Here is a 23,558-nt window from a genome sequence, read left to right as displayed (position 1 = left end):
AGGATCTCTGGGAAGCCGCACTCCTGTTGGGACTCACGACTCAGACATCAGCTTCTCTGGAAAATGGAGGCATGACCAGCACACCTGTGCTGTGGAGTCAGCCTGCTTGTCCACTGGAGTTCTTGTTTAATATTTATTTTATGTATGAGTACTCTATCTGCATATATGCCTTTATGCCAAAAGAGGGCATCAGATCCCTCTGAGATGGTTGTGAGCCACCATATGGTTGCTGGATCTCTGGATCTCTGGAAGATCGGCCCCTGCTCTTAACCGCTGAGTCAGCTCTCTAGTCCCCCACTGGAGTTTTGAGCAGGTCCAGATTCTGCCATGCCCTGACTGCCCATCACCCTGAGGACAGGAGGGCACCAATGGTGCCTTTAGCTGGCATAGTTGGCCAAGGTATAGCTGGTTCTCAGCACGAAGGTACCCAGGCCAGCACAGTGGCCTATGCTGAGGAGGTCCAAGGCAGTGATGGTGGTACGGCTATTACCTGTCCCGGGGATTCCCCAACAGGGCCCTTCTTGTCCTGTAGCTCCTGGCCCCTAGCCAGGCCCAGCCAGCAGCTTTATGTAGCTATTGTTTTCTGCTCAGGGCCTTGGCTCATTGCCAGGTGCCTGACACAGGTGTAGCATGCCACTTGGGAGTCCCTGCGCTGCTGAAACGCAGGATTCTGTGTGCCTCCAAGCCTTGTTTGGTGGGTTTTGGTTTTCTGAGACGTGATGGCTCTGCAGCCCAGGCTGGATATCAGAATCCTACTGCCTCAGCTGCTCAGTGCCGGGATCACAGCCCTCTCAGTCTGTCTTGTGTGCAGCATTCAGCCCCACTCAGCCTCATCCTTCTCAAAAGACACAACAGGTTGGGAATATAGCATTTTTAATTGAGCCCCATAGCACCTTGCCCCCAAGCCGAGGGCATTCCCAAGCACCATGGCATCATCCCCCTGCAGCCCTAGCTTCCACTGCATGGGGACCCCAAAGCACCCTTTCCCCACATTCCATGGGGCCAACCTGGACCCTCACTCACACCCACCCACTGGAACTTTATTTCAATAAATATGACCTCACAACCAAAGCTGGGGCAGGGAGTCCCACAGAGCTCACAAACAGGCTGCGACCCAGGGCATCTGAAATCAAGGACAGGGCATGGCAGTGAGCCAGAACCTGCCTCAGCAGGAGTGAGGCCTCAGGTAACAACCATGTCTCCAGCCCTGGCTTCAACCACAGAGCCACAGCTGCCTGCCCAAAACTTCACCAGTTTTTGTCTTGACCAAATTCTGGGCAGGAAAGGGGACCCAGAAGCCTGGGAACAAATGGGGCAAGGCTTTCTGAAGACACCGGAGTCTAAAGCGAGGCAGAGGAGTGAGGTCGTGGACCAGGTCACTGTCCGGGGCGCACGCCGAAGGGGTCGGTATCTCCGGCTTGGGTCTGGGCAACCCGGGTGGCCTGACCCATCTCCCTACGGATGTCACCCAGTGCTGATTCTGGGTTCTCCAGCAGCCGCTGGAAGAGACTGGGCCTGGCAGGGGGCTCACGGCACTGGAAGGTGACAGCCGTGCCCGCGTCCGCCTTCATCTCCCGGGAGAACCCGTCGGAGGAGCCGTCGAAGCAGCGGCCGATGGCTATCTCCTTGGCCAGCCGTGGGCTCTGGTCAGTGACCGTATAGACGCCATAGTTGTGGCCCAGCGCGTCGAGCGGAGCGAGCATGGCGAAGGTGGTTAGGTCGTCGTCGTCGGGAGCGAGCGGCGGGTGCCGGGCTAGGTAGTCCTGCAGGAGCGTGTTGACGGCCACACGGCGGCAGCTGCCCTGCGGGGTCACAGTCACCAGCGTCCTGTCCACCTGGCGCTGATCGAACAGCATGCCGCCGCACTTGAACTCCACGCAGGCGGCCGAGGCGCCGGGGCGCTCGGGGTGGCGCACGCTGCGGGTGTCCCGAAGGCCGTAGAGGCGGCCGCGCGTGGCCGCGTGGGTGCCGCCCGCGTTGTGCGAGCGCACCATGTACTCCTGCGGGCCCAGCAGTCGCACCTTCAGGAAGCACGCGCGGAACTCCTGCGGGTTGGGCCACCAGGCCAGCAGGTCTCCGGTCCACGAGGCGGGTGCCCCCTCACGGAACGGCACCACGTCGTACTCGTACTTGTCTGCCTCCACGCGCGAGAATCGGAAGTGGCTGTCGGTGACCGGCGCGTCCTCACAGTCGCGCAGGCGGCGCCACGGATACACGGGCCCGCGCGCCTCGGACTCGCGGCCCGCGCGTGGGCGCGCAAGGTTCACGCGGAAGCCGGTGCGCTTGAGCGCTGGGTCGTCGTGGTCTGTGCGCTGGTAGCCGAGGCGCTCCAAATAGGGCTGTGCTACGCCCACGGTGGCTGCGGTCGCGCGTGGCCGCGACGGCGCGGCCTCCAGCTCCTCGCCGCCCAGAGTCGCGGTCACCAAAGCCGTGTAGGCGTCGGGCCTCTCGGCATCGCAGAAGGCGGGCACGCACGCGCCGTTGGGCCCGGTGACTGCGCTGTCGAAGCGGCCCCACGCGCGAGGGTTGCCCGTGAAGCCGGGCGCGGGCTCCAGGTTGAGCAGCGTCACCACCACGCCCTGCACCTGCTCTGCGGGCGCGAAGCGGTCGGTGCCGTAGGCGCGGACCTTCACGAAGCAGCGGCGCCGCTCGGGCACGTCCAGGTTGAAGAGGCGGCGCTCGCGCACGGTGAGCGCGCCCACGAGGAACGCACGCTCCTCCCTGCGCACGCGCGCCGCCGCCTCCTCGCGCCGGAAGCCGCCTTCCCCCTGCTCGTCCCCCTCCACCTCCCACAGGCCGGTCTCCGGCTCCAGCGACCAGAGCGCCAGAGCCTCGGCGTGGCCCGGCATGCGCACGTGTTCGGCGTCCACGCGCACGGCCGCGCGTGCCGCGTGCAGCTGCTCCGCGGAGCCGGGCGCGCGCAGGTCCACCGCGAACATGCCGTAGGTGCGCAGTGGCGCCAGCTCGCCCGAGCTGTCCAGGAAGCGCAGGTCGCTGGACGCCGCGGACGCCGACGCCAGGTCACGAGGGTCCACGAAGGTGACACGCGCCTCTACTGGTCCGGCGTAGGGACGGCCGTCGGGGTAGCGGAAGGTCCCGGGCGGCAAGACCAGCTCGCCTAGAGCTGGTGCCGCCGCCTCCTCCTCCTCCGCGCCGCCCAGAGGGATTGCACCGCCGCGCTCCGCGTCCAGCAACACTGCGGCCGCCTTGCGCAGCGCACGGACCTCGTGGTACACGCCGGCGCCGCGGGGGTCGAAGGGCAGCACGCGGACGCTGTCCACGAACTCGCCACTCGGGTCCACGAAGGTCACCACGAGGCGCTCGGTGGCCGGCGGCACCTCGATGGTGAAGTCGCCCTGGTAGGAGGTGAAGCCGATGGGAGCGCGGCCCAGCAGGATGTTGGCGAAGCGCAGGGGCTCCCCAGAGTCCGCAGCCACCACGCGGCCCCTCACCAGCCCCCGACGGGGCAGGCACTTGCGACAGCCACACTCGGCCACCACCTTCACCGGGAGCACGTAGCCGGAGCAGCGGATTTCCCTGCTCTCCAGGCGCACCACTGAACAGCAGCGAGAGCCCGCGTCCCCACAGCGAGGGCTGGAGCCCACGGGGCCCGGGCAGCGCGTGTCCGCGCACAGGCCCACGTCTAGGTATGCGGGGCTGTCGCTGGACTGGCCACAGTCGTCCGGAAGCTTGATCAAGTGTTCCTGAGGTCGGGGGTCGCAGGCTGGCTGGCCGGGAGCTGGGAATTCCACACAACCAGGTCAAGGGAGGGGGACTGAGGTTGGGGGCGTGGGCTGGGCTCAGGTGGGGCGAGACCGGGCCGCTCACCGAGCACAGTGAGCTGGGCGGCGCGGGAGCGCGCGGCGCCAGCCTCGTTCCAGGCCTTGCAGTGGTACTCCCCTGCCTGGTCCTCGCGAAGCCCCCGGAGCTCCAGATGCGGCCCAGACCCGTGCTGGCGCCGGTCCAGCAGGGTCCCGTTGTGGAACCTGAAGAAGGCAGTAGGTGGATGGCATTGTAGGGATCTTACGGATGGTGGCCTGACTACTCTGTTACTAGGGCTAGGGAGTGGTTTCCTGAAGCTCAGCCTTCTCCCTGGGCCTCTCTGCATTCTGAACAAAGGAGAAACTGAGGCGGGCATTCATTCTCTCCTAGGAGGTTTTTGTTTTGTTGAGACACCGCTGTGTACCGCAGGCTGACTTTGAACTCTTGGTCCTCCAGCCTCTACAGGCTGGCCCATCAGGCCTGCTCTGTTTTTCTAATTCTGAGACATGGTCACACCACCATGTAGCCCACACTACTTCAAGCTCACAACAATCCTCCTGCCTCGGCGCTGGGATCATGTGTTCACCACCGCACCTTAGGCCTTATAAGTACCACAGGGTTACAGAACTCCTACCAACCCAAAGCTGGCCCCGTCCCCTGAGTTCGTGAAGACACTCACCAGGAATATTTCTTAGGCATGGGGGTCCCCGAAGCCTTGCAGCAGAAGGTCACCTTCTGCCCTGCCTCTCGCACTCGGGACTCAGGGTGCTTTAACAGGTATGGCTTCCCTGAGGGGATAGGAGATGGCCAAGTTCATGACCCTGCTGTACCCCAGAGACCCCTTTTTCCTCCCACTCTCTCAGGGACAGCCCGCCTCACCCTGTACTGTCATCAATTGAGTCACATCTTGTTTTTTTCCCCTTGGCCTGGAACATCCTCCTCTGTCACTCACTCCCATGTTCTTGGCTGCAAGGACACTCACCTAACTCTTTAAGGACGACGGTGACCACGGCTGAGTTGGAGCTGTTGGCATGGGCCTGGGCTGTACCAGCAGAGAAGCCATTCATCTGGGCACTGACATTGGCCTGGCTGCCAGCGCAGACTCCAGGCACCCGGAAGGTTCCGTGGGTGTCACTGGTGGTTACTATGCCAGGTCGGGCTCCAAGGAAGACCCTGGCTCCTGCCAGCTGTCGCCCAGATGGGGTGACCACTGAGCCCAAGAGGATGTGGTCAGGGCACCCGCAGGTGTCAGAGCTACACCCTGGGGGGACATGGGGTGGCCAGGGCAAGAGAACTCAGTCATTCAACAAACATGTAAGCCACCGCCCCCCCACCCCCACCGTCCCGTCCCCCTCCCGCCGCCCTTATCGATTCCCCTCAGGCTTCAGTGTGGCTGGAGTGAGCCTGGAGACAGGGATGAGTGGGCACAGCTGGACCAAGGGGAGGAAGCTGGGTCCAGAGATGCAGGGAAGAAACTCCAAGGAAGGGACCCCAAGAGGCTGATTCATAAAAGATGGTGAGGACATCCTCGGGAGCACCTAGGCAGGGGCTGGGAGCCGAGGGGCGCTTTGGACAACATCTGTCTCAATGCTGCGGCTTCTCCACAAGATGGAAAATTACAGCGGAAACTTGAGAGCAGAGGCGCCAGGTGGGGTGGGGTCCCCACCATTGGCCACCTCGTGCCCTCACCCTATGAGGGCCCTGCTGCGCTGTCTGCAGACCATGTTTGTGGAGCCCAGGCCCGAGTGGAATTTCCAGTCCCCTTCTGGCTGGCCTCCTGGCTGGCCCTGGGAGGGCCTGGGCATCACGTCTGCCAAGGTGTGAGCGCGTGTCTGCGTGGGCGAGCGGGACAGGCGGAGACTGAATGCTGAACGCGTGCGCTCGGAGTTTGCCACTGGCTTCAGTGTGCACACGGGGCTATCTGTGTGTACACTAGGGGAAATGACCCCTCAAGTCTGCCCATGCCTGCCCCGCATCCACCTAACCCTTTGCATAGTCTCTTTGCGGCGAGTTCAGGGCCTAGGATTCTACGCCCAGTAAAATCGCGTTCGGTTGTGCGCAGTCTCGGCCCAGTCGGGCGAAGGAGGAAAGCCGTTGCCAGTAGCGGACCCTTCTAGGCCGACCTGTGTCCCAGGCCTCTCCACTTACTAGCCTGGCCTTCTCAGGCCCTGCCCTTCAGGGCCCCACTTCAACTAGTCCAGCCCTCTGGGCTCCTCCTTATGTAGGCCCCACCTCTGGCCGTCCCCTCTTCAAGCCCTGTCCCTCCTACCTGGGCACCGGGACCTCACGCACTTCTGCGCCTCCTGGGGGCTCCCAGGACACGGATCCCCAGACGAGCTTTGACAGCTGCGGCGGCGCAGGCGACGGCCTGGACCGCAGCTCTTGGAGCAGAGACCCCACGCGCCCCACGCGCCCCACGCGGCCTCTGCGGAGCAAGGGGAAGATGAGGTGGAGCTGCTCACCCCCGCAGTGGGCTCTCTGGACTATGCGAGTCTGGTTCCCCAGGCAGATAGTACTGCCCAGAGCCCACCCCGGCTCCCTGCCAGGTGCGTTCCTGGTTAGCCCTGCTGTTTCCCATCGATGAACACGATGGGGGCTCAAGCCATCCCCCAGCACTGAGCTGTTCAGGATGGGCCTATGGGATCCTGGCAAGCACTACGTACCACCTGGGCCCAGCTCCTCCCCTCAAACCAGTGCCCACAGAGTGATAGGTGTATCTCATCGAAGCCATGCACGCACGGCCCCACCTGGGTGGACATCCAGACCCTGCTTTCTCTGGGACTTACTCCTCAGGGTCACACTTTCTATGTCCCCGCCCGCCCAGGACCACTGGCCGCGCCCTTACCCAGTGGGCAGCGGAAGCGCACATGGTAGTTGGAGCAGCGGCGGCCTCGCAGCTGCTCCCGATTGAGACACCAGAAACCGCGTGCTGGGTTGGCATGTACCCGCTCGCCCACGGAGGCCGGTAGCGCCCAGTCTGTGGTGCGCGCCTCCAGCGCCAGCGGCCGCGGGCACACGCGCGCGGGGCCGTAGTAGAAGCGGATGGCGGCCAAGCTCTCGAAGTCGCCATCTCCTCCCGGGTGGTCCACGTTGAACCACGACGTCCACTCGCTGGCCTCTGCGGGCACCGCGTGCTGAGCCCGGGCCCCCACCTCCCGCCAGCCCCTGCAGCTTGGGGCCCTTGGGTCAGGGCTTCCAGGAGCTGCGATGTCCAAGGACTCCTCACTCTCCCCACCCTCCCCCATAACCCCACCAGGCCCGGGTCACACAGGCCGGTTGCAGAGGCCACTCACCCTCCCAGTCCTCCAGGGCTGGCGAGGGCTGGCTGGGGTCTGGCGGCCGTCCTAGAAGACCCCGGGCGGCTGCAGTGCGCTCCTCGGTAGAGGTGGCGTCTGTAGGAGTGCAAGGAGGTGCGAAATGGGGACTACTGAGACCCCTTCCTGGTGCAACAAGGGAGTCATGACCACTGCGTTTCATGGGGTAGAAACTGAACTCTAGCCCTGGGTACTGCAGCGCCATCCCCTCGGCTGCTAGTCCCCTTACTAGCAGCGGACCCTGAAGCCCTATCCCTCTCCACCGGTTGGGTGACTATGTCCCACTCTGCCCCTTCAGGCCCAAATGTTCATCAAATACAAGTTTAGTCGCATGCATTTGGCAGTGCGTCTGCCCGCAGACGGCTGCGTTCTCTTCCTGAAGTTCCTCCTGCTCTACTCTTCCCGGGCTTTCTAGGGGGACTCAAGGTACCAACAGAGAAGTACTTGGCTTCTCTGGCCTCCAACTTTCCAAGATGGACTAGGAGGGGTGACAGGTTTAGGCGAACCCCTTCTTCCTGGAGCCCTAGTCTTCTGAGAAATGGGCCTGTCACCAGCCCGCGGGGGGACGGCTCCGACCACTTCGCACAGGTTTCAAAACCTGGTGATTTAGGGTTCAAAGCCTTGGCCTGGTGCTCTATCCCGGGAGAGGATGGAAGAGGTCTCTTTCAGCCGCTTTCTGCGAAGCTCGTGAGATGCCTCCCACCCCATTTTCTGCGCGCAGGGCGGTCACTCTTGGAGGTCCCGGGGCATCTCACCTCGCGCTCCCGCTAGGTGCGCGACTGCGATGCAGAGACAGAGCAAGGGCAGCGGTGATGCCATCGCCAGGTCGCAGCGGCTCGGCGAAGCGCTCGGATCCGACTGGGGCGGGTCTGGTGGCTACTAGGGACTGATGGGGGCGGGACGCGAACGTAAGCCACGCCCCTGTAAACCGTAAGAGGTTGCTCTTCTTCGGTGCCTCCCGAGGTGCCTTCCCCCTCCGCCTTCTCCAACTGGGTCCTGCGCCGCGTGGGAGGCGCCATTTGGTCTTAAACTTGAAGTTGCTTCGGCAGCTGGAAGTTCTCTACCGCGTTTAACTTCGGTCTTAAGTACTCTAGGCCACTCCCGACATCCTGGAAGTCCCACCCAGGTCTACCCTCTATTGTAGGAAGCTCTACGGCACAGCTCCTCTCCTCCAGCCCCGAGGGAAGTTCCTTCTCCACCCGCCCACCCCCTGGTCTGGCGCACAAAGGAGGCAGAGGAAAAGGTGGTGGTGATGTTTATTGGTGCGGGTCCCAGCGCGCGCCAGTTACAGCGCGGCCACGCAGTCGGTGCCGGTATATTTTGGCAGGCGCAGGCCAAACTTGCGGCGCACGTCCTCAGGCACGAACCTGCCGGCCACAAAGTGGTGGCGCCCGGAGAAGCGGCCGGCGCAGCTCTTGGGCGCTGCGAAAGACACTAGCACGTCGGGCTGCACCGCGTCCTTCGCGTCGCCGCCAGCCTCGGCGTCCCAGCCTGTGGGCGGAAGAGGGGGAGCTGGGAGGACCGCGGCTCCCGGACCGGGTCTGCCCTGTCTCCCTCCAGGTCCGGTGCCTTAACCTCCGACGCGGGGGTAGCGGTCAGACCTGCTGACCGCAGAACCGCCTCCACCCTCGGATCACACCGTTTCCTCCGCCTGTCTGGCAAGACCCAGCCTCTGCCTTCTGATCCGTACCTCCCGCCCCACCGGACAGAAGCCGCTTTGCTCAGACCAGACCTTCCTCACTCCCAGCCCCTTCGTCTGACTTCGGCCTCCCTTCTCGGATCAGGTCCCCACCCTGTACTGTGACCTGAGACCTCCTCCCTCAGAACTGTGCCCCTACCTCCCCACCGGATTTGATGTCTTTCTCCAGCCTGGGACGTGTTAGCCCTCTGGCCCACCCCAAACCATCCAGGAGTCTGTCAACTCTGTCAGGGGACAAGCACTTCTCTCCTTGCCTCAGGCACTAACCGGAAGCTGCCTGCTCCTCTCTCTGACGAGAGGCTTCCAACTGCAGGGTTCCTCTCCCCACCCCTCACCCCGTCCACCTGCAGCCTACCCCCCTTCCCAGACTAGCTATGCCTCGGCCTTGATCTAGGATGGCTCTGGGGCCCTCCAGCTGGGGACATTTCCACGCAGCCTCCAAAGAGAGCTGGGAGCTGTCTGTCCCTGGCAGGCGTGGTCTCTTGAGGAGTGAGCTCACGTCTGCCCTGTAGCAGGGCCAGCGGTGGGTGGTGCCGGTTTAACTAGGCACTCGGACCGAGAGGACACCGGGTCACTTGGGGCAGCAACTTGTAACTTCCCCATCCTTAGGATGGGCTTGAAACAGGATGAGGGCACACACGGAAATTGAGGTTGAAAGAGTTGGATGGGGAAAACCTAGGCTAGGGGCGGGGGTGTGTGCAAACGGGGGACACTGAGGCTGGAAGAGGTGGATAGGGAAAACAGGCTAGGGTGATCAGGCTGCCCCTGGGTGGCATGCCTGAGGGGACGTCCAGGCTCACGAGCGGGATGGAAAGCCGCTTCAGCGTGGCCAGCGCCCGCGCGCAGGGCCCGCCCGCCTCCGCCGGCCGCACTCCGGGGCCTAGCACTGCATCCACCACCAGCCCGTATGCGTCATCGATGAGCCGCACCTGTGGAGGGTGGGGAGGTGTCAGGGGCCTGGATGGCAGACAGCCATGGCGGGGTCAGAGTGGGTGCAGCTGACCTCGGCGGGCAGGAAAGACAGGAAGGGGATGTCCATCTTCTCGCACTGCGTGGTCAGGTCGCGGTGCAGCGCCTCGGCTGAACGCACCGGGCAGAAGATGCTGGGCTGGTACTCCTGGGGGAACCCGGGTCCGGTGATGGCTGCAGCGGAGCCCCAGGCCCAACTCTGTCCGCCCCCCCTCCATAGGACCCTGCTACTCACGAACACCCGAAGGTGCCGGGCACATGCCAGCCCCACAGCGCCGTTCTGTTCCGGACCACAGACGACCAGCACCGTCCTCTGCTTGCGCGACAGTGAGGGCAAGGGGAACGCCTGCGACATAGCACAACAGGGTGGCTCGATGGTGGGGGGGACTGAGGCAGAGGGACGGACGGAGCCGTGGTCAAGAGGTGGTCTGCGTGCAGGGCAGGTTGACTCCGTCCGCCAGACTGGGGACCCGCCTCTGAGCCCAGGCCCAGTGTGGTTTGTTTACTCCATACACACTTTGGACACATCCCCACTTTCCTTGCTTGTAACCCCCAAGTTACAGTGAAAAGTGGGGTGATCCCTGAGGGAGGTCCGCAACTGGGCAAGCATGGCGCCTAGACCATCTGTCTGTATTTCCTATCTGTTTGCCTTCTATTTCAGAAGCTCAGTCTGCACGGTTTGTTGTGTTATTGTTTGAGAGGTTCTCACTCAGGGTGGTCTTGAACTTACACCAATCCTGCTGCCTCAGGTCTCCAACTGCCAAGTTGGCAGTTGTGAGCCTCCACGAGGGCAGCCTGGACTACCGAAGAGGGCCAGTGAGGTGGCTCAGCAGGTAAAGGAGCTTGCCACCAAGCCTAGGGAGGGACCCACATGGTGGAAGAACATTGGCTCCCACCAACTGCCCTCCGAGCTCCACATGCTCACGCTCACGCGGGGGCAGGGCAATAAATGTAATTTTAAAAAAAAAATTAAGCCGGGCGGTGGTGGCGCACGCCTTTAATCCCAGCACTCGGGAGGCAGAGCCAGGCGGATCTCTGTGAGTTCGAGGCTAGCCTGGACTACCAAGTGAGTCCCAGGAAAGGCGCAAAGCTACACAAAGAAACCCTGTCTCGAAAAACCAAAAAAAAAAAAAAAAAAAAAAAAAAAAAAAAAAAAAATTAAAAGGAAGGAGAGGCGGGACACAGGCAGAGAGGAGACATACTCTTCCTAGGGTGTCTGCATTTATAACCGAATTGCCCCAAGGCCAGGCTCAGTGGCCTCACAGCCAGCACTTCCGGGGTGAAGGTTTAGCTGAGCAGGACACATGTAGTTTGAGTCCTGCTTCAGACCTCATTTGACCATGCTGCTCGTCTACGGACCTGCTTCCTCGTGGGTGCGTTTAGGGGTGTTCAGATGGCTGTCAGGTAGGTCATACTTCTAGGGGACCCAGGCCTGCTCTTTGAGGGCCCAAGCCCCACCCTGTAGGTGTTCCCCCATCTGAGTCTCTGGGGACCCCACTTCTGCCTTATCTGGCAGTGAGCCTGAAAATGAAGCCTTGTACTTCGGTTTCCCCACCCCAGAGATGAGCTGAAGTAGCCCCAAGCAACGGGAGCTGGTACCTTCGTCACAGCCACCGCACTGGCGTGCCCGCACAGTTCCACCAGCTGCTGCCGCCCGAAGCGATACTCATCCAGCAGCTCGCGCTCCAGGGCAGCCGCCTCCGAGGTGCTGCGGGCAGAGTCGGGCAACACGCTCAGAGGCACAGAAAGGGAACAGACTCGAGGAGGGCTGCCCAGACCTGGCTGAAGGCTCTGGCCCGTCCTGACCCACAGGAGCTTCAGTGGCAGGTCCATCATCTCTCGCCCACTTCCCCATCCCACAAGCATGGTTTGAAATGGCAGCCTCAGCCAGAGGCGCGCACTCTGCTGGTGAAAGATACACATGTCGCTCAGCGGTGGTGGTTTTTCCCCCCAAAGCTGAGCGACCCAGAATCAGAAGGAAAGATTCTGAATGCAGACTGATTCCCCTACACTGCATATGCCAGGGTGTCATCGAACCAATTCTCCTCCCTCAGATTTATAACTGGAGTGCCCACACACTCCCAAACCTTAAAAGAATTTGATAGGGAGGTGAGTTGATTTTTGACACGGGAATCAATGAATGAGGATAAAACACTGGAGGGGGCAGTGAGTGAGGCTTGTGACAGTGGGTTTTGAAGATTGCAGTTTAGCAGCTCATTCAGGAAAACGGAAGTGGGACCTTCAACTGTGAGACACTTGACCGCCCATCTTCAGGGACAATGAAATTAAGATGTCTGAACCTGGCTTTGTAGCCCATGTCTTTAATCCCAGTACCTCGGAGGCAGAGGCTGGCAGATCTGTGTGAGTTTAAGGACATACATAACATGCTCCAGGCCAGCCAGGGCTACATAGTGAGATCCTATGTTTGTTTTTTGTTTTTTTGAGACAGGGTTTCTCTGTGCAGCCCTGGCTGTCCTGGAACTCACTCTGTAGTCCAGGCTGGCTGTAAACTCACAGAGATCCACCTGCCTCTGCCTCCATACAGTTTACTGGGATTAAAGGTGTGGGCCACTACTGATGGACATGAGACCATATCTTAAAAAAAGAAAACAAAGATTACCTGGCCAGAGAGATGGGCTGCTGGGCCAAATGGCTTTACCGCCACTTGGCTGAGGGCTGTCTCCAGCTGCGTCTAACAGAACTGAAGGCAAGACTAATCTACATAATCCATAAGTCTGTCCAAGTCATTAGCAATTTCCTGTTGCACATGTGGACACCTGCCAAGCATGTGTGAGGTCCTGGGTTCCACACCTTTTAGAAAGCAATGTCAAGGGAGCACAGGAGCCAGGGCAGAGGCTGGGGCCTCCGCTTGCTGCAGGGCAGGGACTCAGCACTACAGAACCAGGACTGGGGTAGGAGGGTCTGCTTGGTGCCAACAGCTCTCTCTCCTGCCTTTCCAGCTGTGCACTGGGGAGGCGGTGCCCACTGGCCAGCAGTCACTGCCAAGAGATGCCAGTCAGGACATCCTGGAAGAAGGTAAAAGCAAGAAGTGAGAGCGCTGGAACAAGTCAGGATGCGTGAGGAGCAGGACAGGCAGGGCTCAGTGCGCACGCCTTTAATCCAGCACTCAGAGGCAGAGGCAGGTGGATGTCTGCGTTACAGAGGCAGGCAGAAGATTCAAGGTGGAGGATGGGTTTGAGAGCCACCCAAGAAGCTACACTTACCCTCAGACCAGGAGCACAGTGTAGGACACAGGCTTCCTGACAGGGGCTACAAGAGATGGTAGTGGTGGTGCACACCTTTAATCGCAGCACTTGGGAGGCAGAGGCAGGTGGATCTCTGAGCTGGAGGCCAGCCTGGTCTACAGACTGAGATCCAGGACAGCCTGGGCTACACAGAGAGAACACCCCCACCACACACGCACACACCAAGAAAGCAGGGCACGGTGAGGAGGACAATGCAGTTAGGAGGGCGGGACCACAGGGGCAGAGCAGAAGACCCTGGAAGGAGGGTGTGGCACTGCACCTAGATGAAGGGGCCTGGGCCGCCTGCCCAGCTTCTGGGACAACACATCCAGTGTGGGTAAGGCGCGGATACGGTGGCACATACTTGAATCCCAGCACTTAGAGGGTGAGGCAGGACCATCACAAGTCCTTAGCCAACTGGCCTGCTTAGTGAAATTCTATCTCAAAAACAAGTTTGTGGGGCTGAGGGATGGCCCAGTGGTTAAAAGCCAGGAGTGCTCTTGCAGGGGACTAAGTCCAACACCCACACTAGGCAGTTCACAACCACCTGTCACTCCAGCTCCAGGGAATCCAATGCCTCTTACCTCCACAGCCACTGTACAACACATACACATAAGGAGGAGACGCCTTCGTTCGTAAACGGCTTGCCTTGCAAGCAGGATGACTTTAGTAATTCCCAAACCCACAGAAAAAGCAAAATCCAGCTGGGTGCAGGAGCTGGGCCTGTAACACACCGGCACAAACAGGGGAAGTGAGGGACTCCCAGGCCAGCCAGTCTAGAGACCAGTCAACTTTAGGTTCAGTGAGACTGTCTCCAAAACCTGAGGTGGAGAAGGACAGAGGCAGACCTATCTGACGTGGACCTCCGGCCTCCACTGGCAAGCACACACCTCTGTGGAAAGGCTCAGTCCCCACTTTAGCCTGACAGTCATGGCTGCCTCTGCAGGGGGGGTAGGGGGGGCTCCTCCTGACGGCAGGCGGTCCAGGGGAAAACCCAACCAGGAGCAGTGGCTAATCCTGGTGGACAGAGTGGATGAGAGCTCATGGGACCAGCAGGGAAGCCCATCTGCTATTTGGAGGCTGTTATGGGGGAATACCACCCCACCCCACCCCACCCCACCCCACCCCACCCCACCCCCACTGCAATTCCCTAGGACAGGGACGGCAAGGCTAGCGTCTCTTTTCAGACCACGTGTTGAGGTCTGAAGAGGGAACTGGGCCGGACAACCCCAAATCATTTCTAGAAGGGCAAGGAACCCTTCAGCCAAGGCACCCCAGGTGCTCTCCCCAACACTTCTACCTATCACTATTGCTCACCTGGTGACCCGCACACATGGTCTCTGTGCCCTGAAATGGAGCCAGGGTCACAGCCCCCACCCCGAACCTTCTGGGCTTCCAGTGGCAGTTGATATTCAAAGCCTCTGTGTGACTCTAAGGCCCTCAGGTTGATATCTCAAACAGTGAGGGTAACTATGAGGGCCGGCTTGCCTGGAATGCAGTTTCCCTGGCAACTCGACTTCTGCTGCACCTGCAAGCTCCCAGCAAACCCTAGAGCCCACCCGTCATTCCCCTGCCTCCAGCCTGCCACCCTGGCCTCAGCCCCCTGTCACCTGCTGACCTGAGAAAGCGCCTCTCCTCTGGCGCCTCTCCGGGGCCCTTGTCGCTGCATGCACTGCTGCTCATGGCCGCGAAGGCAAGCAAAGGCAAGCGGGCTCCACGCTGCCTTTTAAGCAAGTCCCGTGGGCGGAGCCCTGTGACTGAGCGCCTGATTAGCAGGCCGCTGGGAGGCGCTGCGTGCAGCTATTGGCCAAAGCACAGGGTGACTTAACCCTGAGGTGTCCGGGCAGCAGACAGGTGTAGAGGATCAGAGACACGCTGGCGTTTATTTGATTATTCTTTATTGTGGGCGTGGGCTCGGGCCCTACAGGTACCAGGAGAAGCCGAACCTGGCGTTGTCCAGCTCCTCGTTGGAGCGCAGAGCGTACAATTCTTCTAGGAGGGGCGGCACCCAGCGCGTGGTGTGGAACATAGACTCGCCCACCTGCAGGCAGGGGCGGGGTCAGTCCGTCAGTCCGGCCGGCCACCCCACCCCACCCCACCCCACCCCACCCCACCCCGGACTCACCTTCCAGTCAGGCACATCTTTCATGATGACAGCCTCCTCCTCCAGGTTCTCCCGAAGAATCTGCAGGGTCCTGTGGCCGGAGGGCGGGGCTGAGATCAGACCCACCCAGGGTAACCACTGTCCCTTCCTTGACCTAGAGGCCCTCCCATCCTGGCCTACCTCCTGTCCATCTCTGCCTGGAAGAGCGGCATGAGGGCGATCCGGGCCTCCAAATCCTCGATCTGCAGGCGCCTGTGAAACCGTGACACCCACTCGGGGTCAAATGGGGCCACTGAGGGAGTATGGAACAGATATGACAGGGCCACAGGACGCTGGTGGGGAGGGAGAGGGTAGGGGCAAGGCTGGCCACCTGAGTTGGGACAGGAAGGCAAGTCTGCAGCTGGCATAGACTGACTACAGCAGCCACAAAAGTGTTGTCTTCACATTTTCCTTTCAAATAAACTTTTTTTTTTTATCCTAAAAATAGCCCTGTCTGATGATCTGGGTGGAGGGGGGCACACTCATCACCACCAGGCTCTGGGCCTTACAAAACCAATTTCCCTTTGTTCTCAAAATAGCAGGGCACTGGGCATGCAGGTCTTCCCACAGCTATTACCCCACAGGGAGTCGGGAACTTCTCAACTTCAGGGGCCAGGGAAACAACCCAGTGATGTGGTCTAGGAAGAGGCCTCTGGTGGGGCTCTCTTTCCAGTGACACCCTCATCTATGACACTCATGGTCCTAGTCTTTCTGGCTTTCAGGGGACATACCTCCCATGGTCTGGACCCTTTTTGTTGAGGTCTCATTGTGTGGCCCTGGCTGGTCTGCAACTCCTAGAGCTCCACCTGCCTCTGTGTCCCAAGCCCCAATCATATCTGGCCTGGTGACCACACACAGTGCCAGCTAGGAGACCCCAAGTTCCAGGTGTCCTACTGTTTACGCTATCCTGGACCAGGAACAACTCAAGGCCAATCTCCAGCTCTTCCCTTTAGGACAGGAAGTGAGGGGTAGGACCCATACTTCCTGGCCCCCGACAACTAGCCAGCCAAGAACACCATCACCCTCACAGAACCCCTGGTAGTGAGCAGGGCCCTACCTGCGCTCCCGGTTCCACCTCATCATTCTCCAGTAGCCAAAGAGCAAGGCCCCGATGCCCACGGCGAACATGCTGTAGCCTGCAAGAGAAGTGAGGCTTCCTTCTCAGCAACACTGGGTCTCTGTGAAGTGTCTGTCTGCTGACTCACACCTCCACACCTCCACAAGTGGCCTGTCCTTCCCCAGCCACTTCCCCAGGACAGTCTCCAACTCTCCTGCTGTGTCAGATATTAGGCAGTCTGGACTGCCACACTTTCTGGAAGGTATAGGCCAGCAGGGACAGGAGAGCCCCAGGGTCTAAAACAATGCTTCTCAACATGTGGGTCATGACCCCTTTGGGGTTCACACAACCCTTTCACAGGGGTCACATATCAGATATCCTGCACATCAGATGTTTACATCACACTTTGCAACAGTGGCAAGATTAGTTATGAAGTAGCAATAAAAATAATTTTATAGGCTGGGATCACCACAGCATGAGGAACCATATTTTGTTGTTGTTTTTTGAGACAGGGTTTCTCTGTGTAGCCCTGGCTGTCCCGGAACTCACTCTGTACATCAGGCTGGCCTCAAACTCACAGAGACCTGCCAGTCTCTGCCTCCCAAGTGCTGGGATTAAAGGCTGGTGCCACCACAGCCTGGTGAAGAACTGCATTAAAGGGTCATAGCATTAGGAAGGCTGAGAACCATTGGGTATGGTGGGTGGTACACGCCTTTAATCTCAGCACTTCGGCAGAGGCACCTGTGAGGTGGGGGTCAGCCTGGTCTACAGAGTCCCGAGACGGCCAGGGCGACACACACAGAGGCCTTGCCTTGCAGGGCGGGGGCGACACACAGACCAAACCATAAAACAGAAGGTCAAAGGCCTGGTCTCCCCCAGAGAGGGGGCTCCGACTGCACCACCAGAGGCTGGAAGCGCCCTGGGGCGCCGCACAGCCCTCTCCTGACTCCAGGGGTGGTGTAGGCACCACAGGTTCAGCAGGGTATGCCACCTGCCCTGCACCCAGGGAGACAGGGGCCACCATAAATAATTACTTAAGACCAGCAGGGGAGTTCCAATCCTGAGTGGCAGGACACGCTCCAGGGGCCATCCACCAATGACTACAGAATGTATGGAGAAGGCTGGGCCACAGGGGGGCAGAACAGGTTCTGGGGGTGAGGCCTGACTGGACCTTCCGCTGGGTCAGGAGCTAAATATTTCCCACCCACTTAGTTCAGACTTTAAAGCTCATGCTCAGAGGCCAGGCCCTCCAGCCATGGACAACCAGGGTGGCTGGGTCCCAAGTCCAGGGGTCAAGTTCTCTGGGGAAGCCCTACGTTTTCAGGACCATCTCTGGCCAGTTGACTGCGGGTATACTCAGCCCCCACCCGACTGGGGAGGTGTCTACACTGATGCTGCACCCTCATTTTCAACAGCTAAGAGAACCCTAGTGGCCCCAGAATCTGACCTGAGTCATTCCCCCCAATTTCTCAGAAGAACAAACAGGCTCTTGTGGGAAGTTCTGGTCCTCAAGTGTGGGCACCCAAGTGTGGCCCCACTTCCTCTAGAGTGAGAGGCCAGGGATGAGGGAGCCACCTGCTGACTTGACTCCCAGCCTCCACCTGCACCTGGCTGGCTAGAGTAATCACTGGGGTAGACTCCATTTCAGGAGGTACCATGGGGAAGAGAAGGTGCAGAACCCACATCTTCCACCTCAGTCTCCCAAGTAGCTGAAGTTGTGGGAGGCACTGCCACCCTATGTCATTTGTTCCCGAATTAATGAACCTGTGAGCAGGTGGCAGTGTGAGATCCAGTACAGTCACCATCAGAACCTCGACCCTTCCCCCTTCGCAGAAACCAACAGGCAGGTCATGAAATTCATGTGGAAGTACCCAGGGCAGTTAACAGCTGCTTCCAAGAGCAACGTTGCAGGATTCAAATGTGACAGCTCCAAACTCATCGGGCAGCTGTGTGTGCACAAAGCCATGCTGGCATGAGGACAGTCACGTTTGCCAGCAGGACAGAACCAGACGTCCACAATCCACAAATAAACCCTCACATTTTACAGCCAATTGGCTTTGGACAAAGATGCCACAATAATTTAGTGGGGGAGGAGCCTTCTCAGCACAGGACCACTGACCACACAGATGCAGAGTGCCCCTGCTCACCTAGGGACACAACCCCCAGTGGATGGAGGCCTGGAGGTAAGGGCTAAAGGTGTCCCATGGCTGAGGTCAGTTGGTCGAGTGCCTGCCTGCCTAACACGCTGAATTCCTGGGTTCCATCCCTAACAGCATAAACCAGGAGTTGTGGCACATGCCTGTGATCCCACCACTTGGGAAGCAGAGGCAGGAAAATCAAGAGTTCAAAATCATCCTTGGGGAGTTTGGGGAGACCCCATCTCAAAAAAAAAAAAAAAAAAAAAAAGAGGCTAGGTGTGATATCAAAAGCCTTGAGGCAGGTGTATCTCTGTGAGTTATAGGCCAACCTTGTCTACATAGAGTTCTAGGCCAGCCAAGGTAAAATAGCGAGTGAGACCCTGTATTTATAAAAAGAAGACAGAAAAGAAAGAAAGAAGGAAATTTAAAAAAAAGAAAAGAAAAAGAAGAAGAGGCTGTGGTGGTGACGAAGGCCTTTAATCCCAGCCTGGTCTACACAGTAAGACTGTTTCAAAAACCAAAAACAACAACAATTATCACAGGGCTGAGCATGGTGTAAACGTGTGCTGGTGATGCCATGAATAGGAAGCCATGTCCAGCTGCAGAGGAAGGAGGATGCAGAAAATAGCCACTCTGAATCCAGTCTGGGGTCTGCAGACAGACAGGCTCCTCCTGGCTTCCCCAGGCTACCGCAGGCCTCAATGACCAGGAGCAGTACGAGGTAGGAATGCTGACATATGGGTCCCACCAGCTGGGAGCTCTTTGAGACAGGACTGGCCATGTGCACTCACTGGCCAGCCAGACACTGGAGTGCAGATATGAACAGAGACTGACCCATCACTGCAGTATGTTCACCCCTTTGCATCTGGTGAGGTGGAGTGGGTCTGCACAGAGCAGGATCGGTCACCCCAGTACTTGGGAGGATGAGACTGAGGCAGGAAGGCCAGCCTGGGCTACACACACACACACACACACACACACACACCAAAAACAAAAACAGTCAGGGCTGGACCCATGGCTAAGGTTAACAGTGCTTGCTGCTCTTCAGAGAACCAAACCTTTGTTCCCAAATCCCATGTTGGGTGCCTATAACTCTAGCTCAGGGGATCTGACGCCATCTTCCGGCCTCCATCAGAACCTGCACTCACATGCAGACATGCACACACACATAGTTATATCTTAGCCAGGCATGGTGGTGCACTCCTTCAATCCCAGAACTTGGGAAACATAGGCAGGTGGATCTCTCTGAGTTTGAAGCCAGCCAGGGCTACATAGTGAGACCCTATCTCTAAATAAATAAATCTCAAAAACAAAACAAACAAACAAGGTTCATGGCAATAAGCACGGCTGTGTCAGGATCTGAAGAAGAGGGAAAGCACATTGTGACTTCTAAACAAAAGGAAGGCTGGGCAGAGGGCTCACCTGGCAGAGTGCTTGCCTAACAGGTACGAGCCCTGGGTTCCACAGCCAGCACCACAGAAGCCAGGCTTAGTGCCAGACTCCTGTCATCCCAGCACTCAGGAGGTGGGAGCAGGATCAATCCAGGGTCATCCTAAGCTTCAGAGAGAATTCAAGGACGTAAATGAAACCTTGCCTCCAAATAAACAAATGCAGGAATACATAAAGATTAAAAATAAATAAACAAGCTATGCCGACTGAGGAGCCCACCAGCTCAATCTAGGTGCCCTATGGGCACATGCTATGTAGAAAACATGTGCAGGCCTGAGCAGGGCAGGGGCTTGGGTGTGTTATATTTCAGAAAGAGATGGAAAAAGAGGAGCTGCCAAACGGCTCCACTGGTAAACATGCTTGCTGTAGAAACTTGATGATCTGAGTTCAACTCCTGGAACCCACATAAAGACAGAAGAAGAAAGCTGACTTAACAAAGTCGTCTCTGACCGCCACATCCCCAAACTCCCCATACACATGCATGCACAATAATAAATATTAAAAAATGGAGCTGGACAGTGGTGCACACTCCTTTAATCCCAACACTGGAGAGGCAGAGGCAGGCAGACCTGAGTTGGAGGCTAGCCTGGTCTACAGAGGGAGTTCCAGGACAGCCAGGGCTACACAGAGAAAATTAAAAAAAAAATAAAGAAAAAAAGAAAAGAAAAGACAGAAAGAAAAAAAAGGAAGGAAGGAAGGAAGGAAGGAAGGAAGGGAGGGAGGGAGGGACCGAGGGACGGAGGGAGGGAAGGAGGAAGGAAGGAGACAGATTTGGTGCACATATTTATTATTCCAACACTCCACTGCCTGAATCAAGAAGAGCAAGAGAAAAGGAGTTCAAAGCTAGCCTGGGAAAGAGTGAGAGTCTTAAGAAAAAGAAAGAGGTGCAGGGGAGATGGCTCAGGGGTTAAGAACACTTGCTGGTTCTTGCAGAGGACTCAGGTTTGGTTCCCAGCACCACAATTGCCCCTTAACGCCAGTTCCCAGGTTTCTGGTGCCCCCACCTGGCCTCCAAGGGTACTACACAAACAAGGTGCATAGCTACATGGAACAAAACACTCACATAAAATAAAATAATTAAAAACCAAAAACAAGGGGGCTGGAGAGATGGCTTAGTGGTTAAGAGCACTGCCTGCTCTTCAGGAGGTCCTGAGTTCAACTCCCAGCAACCATATGGTGGCTCACAACCATCTCTAGTGGGCTCTGATGCCCTCTTCTGGTATAAAGTTGTACATGCAGATAAAGCACTCATATATATAAATAAATAAATAATAAAATCTTAAAAACAACAACAACAACAAAAAAACCCCAAAACAAAAACCTTTAAAGAGCACTTGCTGGCCCTGTGGTGGTGGACCACACCTTTAATCCCAGCACTCTGGGGAGATAGGAGCCAGCATATCTGTGAGTTCCAAGCCAGCCTGGACTACAGAGTGAGTTCTAGACAGCCAGGGCTACACAGAGAAACACTTTCTGGAAAAAACAAAACAAAGCACTTGCTGCTCATTCAGTTTGTAGCACTCATATGGCGGCTCACAACGGTCTGTTACTTCAGCTCCATGGGATCTGACGCCCTCTTCTGGCTGCAGAGGCACCAGACACGCATGGCCGGCCTTGAACTCAGAGACCTGCCTGCCTCTGCCTCCCGAGTGCGGGGATTAAAAGTGTGCCACCACCACAGCCGGGCGGTGGTGGCGCATGCCTTTAATCCCAGCACTCGGGAGGCAGAGGCCGGCGGATCTCTGTGAGTTCGAGGCCAGCCTGGTCTACAGAGTGAGTCCCAGGAAAGGCGCAAAGCTACACAGAGAAACCCTGTCTCAAAAAACAAACAAACAAACAAACAAAAAAAAAAAAAAAAAAAAAAAAGTGTGCCACCACCGCCCAGCTGGTTTTTGAAACAGGGTCTCACGATATAGTCCCGGCTGGCCTGAACTCTTGACATAGCCTAAGCTAGCCTTGAACTTGTAGTGATCCCATCTTTGCTTCTCTTGTGCTGGGGTCACAGGTGAGCCAACACATAGGTTTTGCTTTTTAATTGAAGCATAGTTTGCATAATATGCACAGTTAAGTCTGATGAATTACAAAACTCAAGTCCTCTGGAAAAGCATCAAGTGATCCTAACCATTGAGCCATCTCTCCAAGTCCCTGAGTTATTTATTTATTTATTTATTTGTTTGTTTGTTTGTTTGTATTTTATTATTTTAGGGGGAGGCGGCATCACGTAATGTAGCCTAGTTGATCTACGTAGCCCAGGATGACCCTAAACTCCCGATCCTCCTGCCTCAGCCTCCTAAGTGCTGGGATGACAGGTGTCCACCACTCAGTACTATTTATGCCATGCTAAGGGTGGGACCCAGGGCTTTGAAATGCTAGGCAGGCACTATAGCCCTAACTATTGTATTTTATAACTTTGAGCACTGAGGGTAGGGACCTTAATGTTCTCCATTCTTTCCCTGTTGAAATCAATAATCAATGTTACTTTAAACACTTTAAAAATTTAAAGACGCAGCCCAATACGGTGGGCACATGCCCGTCATCCTGGCACTATGGAGGCAGAGGTAGGAGGGTAGGGAGTTCCAGATTGGCCTGGGCTCCATGAAAGCTTGTCTTGGAGGAGGGGAAAGCAGAAAATGCCAGTGAGGAATCTGCACTAGGGACGCTGGAGTTTGCGACTAGCCTAGGTTCTATGCTAGGGTATAATCAACACACAGAACCTTGGGTGGACCTGTCTGTCATCCCAGAACTCGGTTGGCAGAGGCAGGGTTGCCATGATTTTGAGGCCAGCCCGGGCTATATAGTAAGCCCCTAATGGCAAAATCCAATTTAAAAATTAAAAAATTAAAAAAGAAAAAAGGCTGAGCATAAGGGTGCACACCTATCAGGACAGCCCTTGGGAAATGGAGGCAGAGACCAGAAGTTAGGTCATCCTCCGGTACAGAGTTTGAGACCAGCCGAAGCAGCCTCCAAATTCCGGGTTTGAGCTTCTCGCAGGTTTAATTTCCCAAACTGTGGAAGTCAACTGGAAAACTGGGGAAATGAACAGTGTGGCCCCACAGGGCGCTGCGACAGAAAACCAAGGCTCTAAACCCTGCCTCCCTCACTGTGTAAACCGCGGCCTGCGGGCTCCCCGCTCCCGCCCAGCCGCACACCCGAGGCCTCCGACCTCCAACAGGAAGACACTGACCCGACAGTCCCCGGCGAGGCAGGTTCCGCTTGTAGTCGATGGGGCTGTAGCCCCCTGGCGGGGGCATGTCCTGCTTCACCTTCGATGCCGCCATACTTGCAAGACCCCCAACTTCCGGTCTCCAACGGAAGTGAGGTGACGTGTGACCGCCATTTTGAGTGTGGCGGAAGTTTGGTCGCCCGGGTGGTTCTCCGACAATTCTGAAGCGTCCGCCGGCCCCGCTTGCTCTGGCCCCAGAACGGGGGCATGACTCAATGGTTGGCACCTGGCGCCCTCCTGGGCACCCCGAACCTTGCAATCAAAGCCTTGGCGTTCATCTAACTTTCCTTCCAGAGCGATGGTGGCCAGCCTGGAGGTTTGCACAGGCTGCCCCTTCCCACCCCCCACCTCCAGGGCCCAAGGCAAAGACTGGGTACCACCCAGCCAAGCACCATCACCTCAGGGGCCCATCCTGTTACACACTAGTGATCTGTCCCCTCGCCAGTGCCCTCTTATGAGGAACTGGCCATTCAGAGCGATTGAGTCACAAAGCCTGAGGAGGGTTTAGGGAGCCCGCGGGGCGGGGCGGGGGTCCCCACCCCAAGGCTGAGTGACGCCC

General features: G+C 57.7%; 3 protein-coding genes across 3 annotated transcripts; all 3 read right to left on the bottom strand.

Annotated features, from left to right (window-relative positions):
- Window positions 1–1,258: 1,258 nt before the first annotated feature.
- Cilp2 (cartilage intermediate layer protein 2) lies at window positions 1,259–7,895 on the bottom strand. Its single transcript, XM_059244579.1, has 8 exons — window positions 7,832–7,895; window positions 7,056–7,154; window positions 6,608–6,880; window positions 6,032–6,187; window positions 4,745–5,023; window positions 4,442–4,550; window positions 3,829–3,986; window positions 1,259–3,739 (listed from the first exon to the last, which is right to left on the bottom strand). The coding sequence occupies exons 1-8, from the start codon at window positions 7,893–7,895 to the stop codon at window positions 1,377–1,379; spliced, it is 3,501 nt and encodes a 1,166-aa protein (XP_059100562.1). The 3' UTR covers window positions 1,259–1,376.
- A 420-nt stretch (window positions 7,896–8,315) lies between these two features.
- Window positions 8,316–11,667, bottom strand: Yjefn3 (YjeF N-terminal domain containing 3). The gene is made up of 5 exons (XM_059244487.1): window positions 11,344–11,667; window positions 9,980–10,090; window positions 9,779–9,892; window positions 9,554–9,704; window positions 8,316–8,567 (listed from the first exon to the last, which is right to left on the bottom strand). Exons 1-5 carry the CDS (start codon window positions 11,665–11,667, stop codon window positions 8,362–8,364), a joined length of 906 nt encoding a protein of 301 aa, XP_059100470.1. The 3' UTR covers window positions 8,316–8,361.
- A 3,198-nt stretch (window positions 11,668–14,865) lies between these two features.
- Ndufa13 (NADH:ubiquinone oxidoreductase subunit A13) lies at window positions 14,866–23,509 on the bottom strand. The gene is made up of 5 exons (XM_059244609.1): window positions 22,961–23,509; window positions 16,190–16,268; window positions 15,274–15,345; window positions 15,115–15,184; window positions 14,866–15,030 (listed from the first exon to the last, which is right to left on the bottom strand). Exons 1-5 carry the CDS (start codon window positions 23,052–23,054, stop codon window positions 14,911–14,913), a joined length of 435 nt encoding a protein of 144 aa, XP_059100592.1. The 5' UTR covers window positions 23,055–23,509; the 3' UTR covers window positions 14,866–14,910.
- Between the last annotated feature and the right edge of the window lie 49 nt (window positions 23,510–23,558).

The sequence above is a fragment of the Peromyscus eremicus genome, chromosome 17 (genome assembly GCF_949786415.1).
Source record: "Peromyscus eremicus chromosome 17, PerEre_H2_v1, whole genome shotgun sequence".
Classification (NCBI taxonomy): domain Eukaryota; kingdom Metazoa; phylum Chordata; class Mammalia; order Rodentia; family Cricetidae; genus Peromyscus; species Peromyscus eremicus.
This window is presented reverse-complemented; position numbering and strand designations above follow the sequence as displayed.